The sequence below is a fragment of the Platichthys flesus genome, chromosome 15 (assembly GCF_949316205.1).
Source record: "Platichthys flesus chromosome 15, fPlaFle2.1, whole genome shotgun sequence".
Lineage (NCBI taxonomy): Eukaryota > Metazoa > Chordata > Actinopteri > Pleuronectiformes > Pleuronectidae > Platichthys > Platichthys flesus.
The window spans coordinates 6,321,087-6,333,833 of record NC_084959.1 but is presented as its reverse complement, the minus strand read 5'-3'; the positions used below and the strand labels follow the sequence as shown (position 1 = coordinate 6,333,833).

The 12,747-nt window shown below is 41.4% G+C and overlaps 1 protein-coding gene across 2 annotated transcripts in view; it reads right to left on the bottom strand.

Moving 5' to 3' along the window:
- Positions 1–2,627: 2,627 nt before the first annotated feature.
- Positions 2,628–12,747, bottom strand: part of rxfp2a (relaxin family peptide receptor 2a) — a 40,639-nt gene continuing 30,519 nt past the window's right edge. The window contains exons 14-20 of one of the 2 annotated variants that reach the window (XM_062407033.1): positions 12,596–12,667; positions 12,232–12,461; positions 11,229–11,374; positions 9,631–9,726; positions 7,871–8,039; positions 5,341–5,559; positions 2,628–5,211 (exon numbers count right to left, since the gene is read on the bottom strand). In XM_062407033.1, coding sequence (XP_062263017.1) covers positions 4,952–5,211; positions 5,341–5,559; positions 7,871–8,039; positions 9,631–9,726; positions 11,229–11,374; positions 12,232–12,461; positions 12,596–12,667 — 1,192 coding nt within the window. In that variant the 3' untranslated portion in view covers positions 2,628–4,951. The remainder of the gene's footprint in view (positions 5,212–5,340; positions 5,560–7,870; positions 8,040–9,630; positions 9,727–11,228; positions 11,375–12,231; positions 12,462–12,595; positions 12,668–12,747) is intronic. The other variant, XM_062407034.1, reaches the window with a different exon arrangement.

Genomic DNA, 12,747 nt, shown 5'->3' with positions numbered 1-12,747 from the left:
TTCTAATCATCTTCCCAACAAGGAAATACACGGCTGCTCCGGAGGCTTGCACATAGTTATTCAGATTCAGATCAACTTTATTGATCCCAGGGAGGGCATCGAACTAACAACATCCAATAGGAAGCCTGTCAAAAAGCACAGGTCAACAGAGAACCAGAGGTCGGTGAAGGACAGCAAGATCCAGATAAAGGAGGCAGAACAAATAGCAATACAGAGACAATAATTAAAAATCAAACAGATTAAGATTCAGTCATTAAATATGTTATTTACTACAGTGTGGGTTTAGCAGCCTGATGGCAGCAGAGGGGATGAATGTTATAGATAGATATGTTGGGTTCTACATTAGGAATAAGGAGACATCTCTCAGTAGAGGCTGACCAGGCTGCTGCTGGTGTCTCTTCCTCAAACACATCTGCCACCTAGCATGTTAGCTAACAGTGTAGCTCGCTATCTCTCCCCGCCATCACCGCCCCGTGTATTTACAACCAGCGAGGACGTAAACACCGGGGCCGCCTCACAAAGCGCCATTGTTCCCAGCGCGTCCGCCGCCGAGGAAACCGGGGAAAGCGAGTTCAGCTCGGCCGGTGTTTATATGTTGTATTTATTTGACGTGTAAATGGATGAATGCTAACTCGGAAGCTAACGAGCTAGTCGAACCACCACCACTACCACCAGCCCCCCTTGTTGGTGGCGGTTAATCGATGTGGCGTGAGAGGAGGTGTGGGGGGGGGGGGACGACAAAGCGACGCGACCCTGACCGGGGAATCGAACCGTACCTGTGTGTGCTTGGAGCTCCGCGGCTACAGGAGCGCTTGCACCCCGCGCTGTCTCTTTGTGGGAGTGATGCTGCGGCTGGGTTCCATCAGTCCATCTCCATCAGTCCGTCTCCTCTCCGGGTCTCCGCCGGCTGACAGCGAGACACCGCTCCGGAGGACAGCGCCCCGCCCCTAGAAACCAATCACACGCCGGGCCGCCGGGGTCCGGAGGCGGGAGACTCCTTCCTATTGGTGCGGTTTGCTGTCCGTCCGGGTGGGTCGCTAGGGGGCGCAGCCGTGGACCAGGGGCCGGACACCTGTCAGGGAGGGATGCTGAGGGAGAGAGGGATGCTGAGGGAGTGAGGGAGAGAGGGATACTGAGGGAGAGAGGGGTGAGAGGGGTGAGAGGGAGAGAGGGATGCTGAGGGAGAGAGGGATGCTGAGGGAGAGAGGGATGAGAGGGAGAGAGGGATGCTGAGGGAGAGAGGGATGAGAGGGAGAGAGGGATGAGAGGGAGAGAGGCATTAGAGGGATGCTGAGGGAGAGAGGGATGCTGAGGGAGTGAGGGAGAGAGGGATACTGAGGGAGAGAGGGGTGAGAGGGGTGAGAGGGAGAGAGGGATGCTGAGGGAGAGAGGGATGAGAGGGAGAGAGGGATGAGAGGGATGCTGAGGGAGAGACGGATGAGAGGGAGCGAGGGATTCTGAGGGAGAGAGGGATGCTTAGGGAGAGAGGGATGCTGAGGGAGAGAGGGATTAGAGGGTGAGAGGGATGCTGAGGGAGAGAGGGATGAGAGGGAGAGAGGGATGAGAGGGAGAGAGGGATGCTTAGGGAGAGAGGGATGCTGAGGGAGAGAGGGATTAGAGGGTGAGAGGGATGCTGAGGGAGAGAGGGATGAGAGGAGCGGAGGAGAAGACAGGAAGAGACAGAGGGATGATAGTAAAACCAACATGTGCCTCATTTCAAAGTCTGCTCCACTTGTTACTGTAGATTGGAATCGGTTTGTAAATGATTCAAGTTGGAAGACAGGGTGGTGCTTCCAAATAATAATAACAACAACAACAACAACAATAATAATAATAAAGCCACATGTACCTTATTTCAAAGAGATATTGTATCTGCTCCACTTGTTACTGCAGATTGGAATACAGTGCAGATGCTCCCCTACAAATATTTAGTTGTCGATAAGGTTGAGGAGATGTCCTTCAAAATAATAATAATGATAATTATAATAATAACTCTATATCTAAAGCACTTATCTAAAATTCACAAAATCCACGGCAAAAAAAAGGAATGAACTCCAATAAACGGATTAAATTCAATTCAATTTTAACCGTCAAATCACAAATATTAAGGTCAAGACCTTGATATTTATATAGCGAGAGAACAGGAACTGTTGTGTAACCATCATATTTAAGCTCTGTCAGACTTAATAACTAATAATCTTCAGTTGAACCTTCAACTTGTGGTTTCGGCCTCTTAATCGCAACAACGTTAGAAGCCGGACCTGAGGGCACGATGAGGCTGAAGGTAAATCTCATTCATATATATTCTTCAGCCAATTACTCTTTGCAGGAATTTAAAAGAGACGTGAACACAAACTGCGGACGAGACAGTTCTACATCTGTCCTGGTTATGCTCTCGAGCCAACAAGCTCTGGAAAGACTTTTGCATTATATATCAGCGATTATATTCTTAAAGATTATCATTTATTCAGTGAAATTAGGTATTTGGTTTCATCAAATATTCAAAAAGGAAGCCTTATCATAAATCTGATATTGATGTTGGCATAACGTTTTACACACAAGTGTGAATTTAGCAATAAGAAAAGGATTTTAACACTTTCCAACTAATGTGCAAAATTGAGGATGCTTTTAAAAGTCTTTATTTTTGTGGATTGGATTGAGCGGTTTCTGATGAAAGCTGGGACATTCTGACACTTCACAAACTTGTTTTGATGAAATGTGAAGGACCAGAGACTGTACACTTGGGTAGGACTCAAAACGGATTCACTCATTCCTACTCCTGACATGATTTATGTATTTCTAAAGTCAACTTAATTTTTATTGTTTCAGACAAAGAGTCGTCTCTGCGGGGAAAACAATAAACACATAATTCACAAATCGGACTCCAACAAACACAATGATATACAGAACATACACTGACAGAGACAGTCTCCTGTACCAAATATTATACAATCTGACAAATAAACAAATATTTGTCAGAGGGGTTCCACTGCTTGGTGTACCTGGCAATAAATCTCCACAATGATTCAACTGTACAACTCATAGACTTCATATAAAAATGTAATTGTCCTTGTCTTGCTGCTCATTGAACATTATCCAGTTGTTGATTATTGTCATCGCATTAAAGTTACTGTTTCTAAAACAAAGTAATACTGTTTATATACAGTATTTAAGTATAAAAAAGTATAAATAGATACATGAAACGGGACAAAGTAGCATCAAAACTGAACTGAACATATTCCTCATGCAAGGATGAGAGAATTAAACGGGATCAACCAGACAAACAAACAAATAAAAAACAGCTCGACTTATTAGTATCAAAATGCTGCAGATTCATAAATGGTCAGAGCACATCATGTAGATGGATTAAATAGTAAACAAAATGCCAATTGGAATGGAAATTCAGATTATGCACATTATATGAGAACATTAGCAATATGGTAAAAAGGGAAGATGGCTGCTACTGCTGCAAATAAATGATGCTTCACTTTAACCAAAGTGTCTTCCTCTCATTTCTTCTCCCACTGACTGGTTTCAATAAGACTGGAATTGTCTTGCAAATGAAAAAGCCAAGTTTACATGGTAATTTATTCACGTAAATCAAATCATCACATTTAACTTCAATGCAAATCTGTTGAAACATTACTATTGTTAAAAATATAGAAAAATATTGTATGTGCAATAAAGCTTTTCTAATCTGTTCTTCATGAATTTGATATTATTATTTTTTATATAATAGTGTGGCAGGAGAACACCACAACCCTGCTAAAATGCAAATGTATTCCTTCCGTTGGAGTTTCATTTCTACATTTCTGTGTCAAGGAGGCTGAAGGAAAATGTATATTTAAAGTAAAACTAAACCAAAAAGCAAATCAGATCAGTAAACACATGACCAGACTGAGAAGAAAACATGAGCAACCACAGGGAATAGAAAGGAGGAAGCAGAAGGCTTGGTGTGTGTGAATGAATATTTGATGAATGTATAACTTTAAACGTGTCATGAATTTAAACATAAATAGTGTCAGGAAAGATGCTAAAATGACATGCAAAGTTGACTTTGCATTTTAACAGTTGATATTTTACAAACAAGCTGTATTTTTGCATTTCACATAACATAATAATCTTAGTTTTTGCATACTTGCACTGAAACTGCTGGTTTTGTATTGCCAACATTAGAACTTCATGAACAAAAGCAGTTTGTTTTTTTAATTTGCAATCCAAGACTTATTCTTTGATTTTGTCGATACCGAAGCCGTGAATCCTTGAACTGGTTTCCAGCCGAGTATCCGTGACTCCGTGAGCCTCGTCCCTCAGTCTCTCTCGTCTGTGAGGTAACAGAGTCTCAGCTGCTTCGTGTCACAGCTCCCTCTCCTGCTCTAGAGTCACTACACGAACTTGAATCTTGAACGTATGGGGGATTGTTCCGGAAAAGTATCACAAGCACTTCTCTTGCTTGACATTTAGTCTGTGAACATCCTCTTGGTGGCACTGAGAGCTGCAATATACAGGTAGCTGGTATTTATTCTTCCATCCATATCCTCCTCTCTGTTATTCCTTTACAGTTCCGTTACCTGGAACCATTTCAGCTGAATGGCGACATGAGCATGAAAGCATGGGAGTGGCTGTAGCTCAAAGGGGGCAACCAATCATCGACAGGTTGTTGGTTTGATCTCTGGCTCTTTCCATCCGGTTCTCCTGTGCCCTAGAGCAAGACACTGGACCCTGAAGTCTCTGTGTGTGTATATGACGGGAAAATAAGGCGGGATTGCTTTGGATAAAAGTGTCAAATTGTGATCATCTCTAGAAATGTGGAAACACGTCAGAGCATAAAGACGCAGCTCAGCGCTTGTTAAACTGGTTCCACTTGCATGCAGGAGCCTCAAGATCTAACATTTAAAGTCCCCTGACTCATAGTTTACATAACACTGGGTGAGCTACCCCCCCCCCACTCTCAGGCATAGCGAGGGTCCGCACCACTGAGTGACACCCGCTGGAGGAAGGCCGGCTTCTGGTAGCACGTTGCCCGCTCCGTGAAGATTGTGGAGGATGTGAGGCTTTTGCGGTCTTTTTTCAAGAGGTGCGTCCTCTGCCAGCGACAGAGTAGGAGCTCCACCTGTTCTCTGAAGAAGCTGGTGGTCAGGGTGTAGAGGATGGGGTTCAGCGCGCTGTTGATGGGGAGGATGAAGATGACCACCCAGCTGGAGATGGTACCTGAAGGAGAGAAAGAGAAAAGCACAGTGCGTTTAGATCACTGGAGGTGAGGTGGTTGATGATGCATATAAAAACAATTACTGCACAGCACTAACAACTGTAAAACCCGGTGCAATGTTCCGTTCTTACCGGGTATCTCCACCTTCAACAGTGACAGGATTTTCACCAAAAATATGGGGATCCAGCAGAGGGCGTCGGAGAACACTATGAAGAAGAATCTGTTGGCCACGGCCACGTCCCTGTGCAGCCGGCTCCTCAGGTCCGTGGCGTTGATGCCAGTTTTATAGATGGAGTAGAACATGCTGGAGTAGGAGAAGACGATCACCAGGAACGCCACCACGTTCAGACCTGAGGAAGTGCACGGCAGTCACACACTTAAAGCAGCAGATTCATAAAAGAAACACTGTCGTTTACTGTCATTATGAGTTATTCATCATCAGGTGAATGAAGACTGCAGCTGTCAAATAAATACTTACTTACTTTTATTACTTTATTGTTATTTTTGCTGCATATAAATACTGATATATTTGCTGCAAATTATTTTAAACAATATTTTTGTAGCGAGACAGTGAAATACACAAGTTTAATACAAATATGGATCTTTAAGTTTCACTTTCTCTACATCTATATGTGTAATACAACTGCTGTCATAGTATATATGTATATTCTGTATAAGTCTACCTATTTATTTAATTGAGCAAAAGTTTCTCCAGGATTTTACCGCAGCCTCCTCTAGAGCTCGTTTGTCTCTGTGGATTCCACCTGTCAGACTCCTCTAGTTTAAAACCATCTTTCCCCCCTGATGAACTCCTTTGTCGTGTTGGCAATTTGTTTTGGGTCCTGCTGCACAACGGAGTACTCTTGATTAACTTGTCTGTCAATTGGCAGACAAAATGTCTCCTTCTGCTGAGTTCCTTCTGCGGCAGCCGTCGTTAAATCACATCGATAATGATTAGTGAGCCGGCTCCAGAGGCAGCCATGCGAGCCGAGGCCATGACACCACGACTCTGCACTGTTTCACAGACGAGCTTTGGTTCACGAGACGATAGGAGAAAATAATTTAGGTTTCATTCGTGCAATAAAACTCTCTTCCAGATGTTTTCATGGCTCATCTCTGTCCTTCTGGCCTTGCAGATGTTAAATCTGATGAGCTGTATCCATCTTTATTATTTTTTTTCACATTTTCTCTGCCTGCATCTGTCCTGGGCTGTGCTTTTGTTGCTCACAAAAAAAAAAATCAAACAAATCTTTGCTGATCTACAAAAAGTTGGACGGGCTGCTCTGCTCGCCTTGGTTTTTGCGAATCACTTTACTCTGCTCTTCAACCAATACAAAATGCTGATCAACAAAAAGGTAAAACTGCACCTCCCCTGTATTTGTCTCCCGTAACTGGATCCCGGCTCAATTTCAAATTGATTTTTGAATTGTGCTGCTCGTTTTGATGGCCTTCAAATGGCCTTGCAGCAGAATATCTGCAGGTTACTCACAGGCCACACCTCGGAGCAAAGTGAGGCTGTCAGCGCCCCCTCATTATGGAACTCATTCTCCATTGGCAGACCTCTTAAAACCTTTATGGTATATTTTGATCTTAATTGTTTTATTGTTCTATTTTGTTCAGCACATTAGGTTTTTATTATTCTAATCGTATCTGCGGTCTGGTGATATTTCTTGTGGTATAGAAAAGTGCCATGTAAATAAAGTTTAGTTTAAAGTTTATTAAAGGTGCTATGACCAAAGTTGTCCAACACATTTCAAAGTGAATCCCAGGAATCAGAAGCTGAAATTTGAACCTTGTGTCTGATATTCATGTGACACAATCAGACCGGGATGATATATTTCTTCATTTACATCCTTAAATTCAGATACATGTTTGAATTTTTTGTTCAGACACAAAGACATTCAATTTAAATCTGACTTTAGTGACGAGCAACAACCAGCGGCATCACTTCAAATGAATTCACATTGTTTCTATTCAAACTGCCAAGTGGTGTAAATACTGGCACCATTTAAGAGGGAATATCCCCCGAAATTCTATCTTTTACGTCGTCAGATTCCCACATGGTTCCGCAGTGGGAACAATGGGTGCTGGAAACAAGACTAATCATGAATTGTTCAGGGAGCCATGGTGTTTGATGTGTAAAAGCCCCATCTAAGGTAAGATGCTATTCCATGTTGGTTGGTACTCTGAGTACAATACAAAGCTGTCAAGAACAATAGAGCAGGCCACTGTGAAAACAAAAACTTGAACTATCTCAGTTTAGGATGATTTTTAAATAAAGTGACCAAAGAAGACTTTAATGGGTATGTAAACTTCATAGAGTGTAATTAGGGACGTAGCCCTCAATACTTAATTTATGGTGCCAAAACACAAAATTGTGAGTTTCTTAAAATAAATATTCTATTAGCACCTGTAGTTTTTTAAAATCTTTTGGGGTCTCATCATCTGCTGCAGGGCTCCTTTCTTATTTTGTCATAGAACATTTTTCTTGTTTAGGTTTGGGGACATTTAATTTATTTTCACTGTACTGATTTATTAATGAGCGATTCAGTTTCCCTCCAAAGCAAATAAACAAAAAAAGTTTAATTAATTTGTGAAAACTGTATTCAGTTTAATATGAGCTTTTGGGGGAGAAACACAACATTTCTTTCATAAATTTACCCAGAAAAATCCCTGTGGAATATCCTTTGGCAGTAGGTTTTTCTTGCCTGTCAGAGTGCAGGGGGAAGCAGACTCCATTACGTCCATAATAGTTTCCGAACACGTCCTCATTCATTAAGGGCACGGCAGCGATAATGAAGCCCAGTAACCAGATAGAAGCCAGGACCACCTAGCAGCGGGAAGACAAACACGTTGTTAGAGTTTCTTCAAAGCCCACATTAAAATAACGATTAAAGTTAACTGACAACTCATTGAATTTCCTCACTGTCACTGACAGTTAATTTAAATAGAGCCTGTTGACTGACGTGAATTACTTTCAGCCTCTGGACTCTGACCAAGCCAACAGTAGGGGGCAGAGTTTCCTCTCTCAAGCAGATGGCTGAAGAGTATTTAAAGTAAACAGTCAGATTTGGTTGCAAAAGATGCCCTTTGAGTGGAGATCCCAGCGAGACCAGTCAGCAGTGAAGATCCGGCTGGATACACAAACATGAGCATCAGATCTTATTTACATAGCCCGACAAAGACGGAGCTAGCCGATACTAGAGAGAAATCAGCTGATGGATACTTTTAAGAAAAAAGAAAAAGAAACAAAAATACAACAAAATATATAGAAATTGAATTAACAATATATGTTCTCTTTTTGAAAAATTTAAACATATATGCATATCCTTTCTGCATTTTTTTGTTCTGTGCAATAAATGTTTCATATCGGTGCATATCAGCAAACAGGGATAAATTGGATGGAATCCAGTAGGTTGCATCTAAAATAAGATTAATAGAGCACATTGGGGTCGGAGAGGAAGCTGTTGCAGAAAAAGTAAATGAAACAGTAGTTCTGCCTAAACTTATGCTGATACATATATACATATTTACACATATTTAATATCTAATTACTATATTCTTTTCTTCATTGAGGCGTAAGGGATACATATTTACAGTGATTTGGATGAGAAGTTTCATCACCTCTGGTCTCCATCTTGATTAAAAATAATCCCTAGTTATGTGCTTTCTCTTGCCCCAGGAGAATCAACACCATGTTTCAGAAATTCAATATATTATAAGGGTAAACCTGTATATGTTCTGTTTATATTATATATTCTATTTAAAAAATGTGTTTAATTGCATGTTTACTTATTTATAACGGTTTCTTATTATTTATTGTCTCCTTTGCTGCTGTAACACGACAAATTTCCCTGTAATGGGACTAATGACAGTTAATCGTATATTATATATGGCTTAGCTGAACTCAAAAAAACGTTGCTGTGTCCTTTAAATCACGTTTTATAAAAAAATGTTGCACTTACAGTATCTATAAATGGAGCTGCTGTTTCACAGCCTCTCTGACCCAGAGCTGAGACACTGCCCCCCCACACACATTTCCCAGCTTCGCCCTGGCAGAGCAGAGCCATTACAAGCTGCTCAACAGAATCTGAGGCTTTGAATCAGGCTGCATATAATTTGTCTCTTTCTAAGCGCAGGTACAGCTGCAGTCCGCCCAGTTCATATTACGTCCACTGAAGCAGAAAATGAACCATAAAACTACCACAATAGAACAGTTATTTCGAAGAAGAAATACTCCGGCAGAAAAAATCCAATATTTTCTTCATTTTTAAGATGCATGATTATTTCGAGAGACAGCACACTTCATAAGAGTTCAACAAACTCTTTTGCTGTTTCTTTCTTATATAAAAACAGCAAAATTTTAAAAGAAAATTAAATCTAGTTAGTGTGAAATTTCCAGTGCATGTAGAGAAGCTCACCCCAGTCTGAAGTTTGCCGGGGCGCAGGTTGCTGAAGGGGAAGACGATAACCAGGAACTTTTCCAGTGTCAGATAAGTCAGGAGCAGAACAGACACCTGAGAGAAAACACTCATTACAAACTTTTAGATTGGTTTATTTCCCTCCACAGACACTGGGTTTGGCTCAAACTATTTTTGAGGCTTTAGACATGTTTCCAATAAAGCATCACACTAACATCTTCCTTATTACCTTCACTGACAGATCTCCAATGTAAAAACGCTGCCTCAAGCAGAAAACACCTCCTCACTGCTGCACTCAGGGGCTTTAGTTGAAGCCAAGTAAGACTTTAATCACATCATTGTTTATTTCCTTTCTTCTCTGATGCTAGATTGTGAATGCTAAATTTATTTAAAGATGATTTATAGTCAATATAGGGCAAAATATGAACGAAACATTTGTATGGTCCATTCAATCATAGCTCAGTAAAACACTTCTTATATGTTCACAAGAGCCTGTAAATCAAGAGGTCTGATTGGATAACGATCCAGAAATGTTACATGTACGTACAACTGACTCCAATAAGTTCCCCTGAGTGAGGTTCATAGACTTTGAAAATTTAACAAAAACAACACAATAGTATCAGATAAGGGCCGGATGCTGAGATACCCTTAGATTGAGTCACTTGTTTAGGACAAATAGATGAATCCCTTGATTAACTGACAATGATTTGTTGTGAGAACAGAAACAGAAACAGTCGACAGTCAAATTCTCCCTTGAGAAAACTACAACCAGAGCCTGTAGCAAAAAACCTTGCTGATAAAACTCTGGATGGAGCAGCAGCAGCAGCTGCAGCATTGTTTTGCTGATAATTCCCTCTTGCTGCGCCTTCACATTAAAATTGCTAACTGGTGAAAAACCTGTTGAATTTGAATATGAAGAAGGCTCAAGATATGCAGCATTTGTCAATGTGCTCAGCACTTACTGCTACATTTCTGCACAAATGCTTCTATGAAACGATACAACGCTTGTTTGCATTTTTACAGTTTCAATTGTTGCAGGAAGTGAAAGACCCAGAAGGAGCAACCACAGTGAACTGTTAGATGAAGAGTTACAGACGACAAGCTGCACAACCCCACCTGCTACTTGAAGATTCATGTTGTGTGCAGCAGAACACGGATCACGGTGGCTCACAGAATGATGGAAAAATAAAAATAAATTGCCTGATTTATTTATGAGAGGAAAAATGGTATGCGCATATTCAGGTTCACAAGATAAATTGGGTATATTACCAGAAAAGGTTCAACTGATCTAACTGAAACACTAAACCATGGGCTATGGGCTTTTTAAACTTTTGACATAAATAAAAAACCTTTTACTCATCTGAGGAACAATAGTTTGTTTTTCTCCCTCAAGAGACCTGTGACCTGCATTTCTAAACTGCATCGGATGTTAGCACAAGTGAGTACAGGTGTTGACAAACAGGTGTCACTAAAACGAGAGTTCTTCGAGAGGCCACTTTAAGGTTGCATGAATGTGAAAGAGTATGAATTGCATATTATCGTCATGCCTGTTTATGTACATCTGGTTGTGAGTGAGATGTTAATCTATCTAAAGTTACCTCTGAGGAGAGCATGGCCAGAAATCCAATGGTGCGACACTCTACGCTCTCCATCCAGAGCAGAGCGTTACGATTGTACTGCCCGCGAAACTTCACATCGAACACTCCGACAAAGAACAGGTACACGCCCATGAGGCAGTCTGCACCTGCACGGAGAGAGATGGTGACACACAGAACATTAGTCCATTTACAGAGAGAGGTGCTCGTTGTGGGTTTTACTGTTTCGCTCCATCTGTCAGGTGCTGTCACTTCCTGTAGCCAGACCCCAAAACTCTCTCATTAAAATAAATGGAACATTAGTTTACCCGTCAGAGTAGGACTTTAATCGCCAGCATGATACACACATGGAGTGTGAGACTGAATTTCAGTGTGTGTTTGTGTGTGTATAGGGGTGGGTGGGTGAGAAAGTTGGTGAGACAATAAGTTATTTAAAGACTTAACAAAGCCACCATGACTTAATTAATACAGCTTCATTACTTTTTTAATGGCGCAGCTACATTTATCTAAAGTTAGAGTTAAGGCTAACAGAACAAAACCTCCTTCTTTAAGCCCAGAGTCTATGGATAAGACATTAGTGATAAGTATAAATCTGACCAGAGAACTGTAAAGAGGAACGGACTGATGATACAAAACCCGAGAGACAGTGGAGAGGAACCAATTTGTGAATGGTGAGGGAGAGAGAGCATGAAAATGGGTATATAGATTTCATTTTATTATTTATATTTTAAATCCACTTCTGCTTGGTCAAGAGCTTCCAGTTCACCCTCTGGGGCTATTTGAAATGGCTTTTTGAAATCGAACTTTTCCCATCCTTCATTTTCTTCTTATAGTCTGTAGTCTCTCTCATGTAAAAAGGAATCTTGTTAACACCTTTAACCACATTCAAACACCTCCAGTCTAACATGCAGTTACTACATCTACTAAATCTAATATAACTCCATATGTAAATAATATCACCATTTCTTTCTGAGTCCGAGGTGTGTAGTAGTGTGTAGTTACTCACAGCACAGGACTTTGATGCACGCAGCATGCAGATTGTTCTCCGCTCGTATCAGTGACCTCATGCCGATGACCAAGAGGTTACCAAAGCACGTGATGAAGGCCATGACCCACACGCACACCCGCAGCACTACGTTGGCCAGCAGGTCCTCAAAGGAGGATATGCCATCTGTATTGGGCTTGCAGGACCTGACATGAGGGGCATACGAGCAGTACTGGAACTTCTGGAAGTATCTGGCAGAGGTAGATAAGAAAAGAAAGGAGAAATAATTAGACAAACAATGAGGCATAGAGGAGATAACAAGAGAATGACTAATTATTCAGTGACATGTGTGGGGATTGGAATAGTGGTGCAGGGTCATACGAACATGTGGGACAGGTTCTTCATGGGCAGAAACATCTTAGTCTGTATATCTGGGATCTCTATCCCTTCCAGTGCCCTATAGAGAGCAGAGTACATTTCTATCTCCGCACAGGCTACTGCAAGATGTGTGTGTGTGTGTGTGTGTGTGTGTGTGTG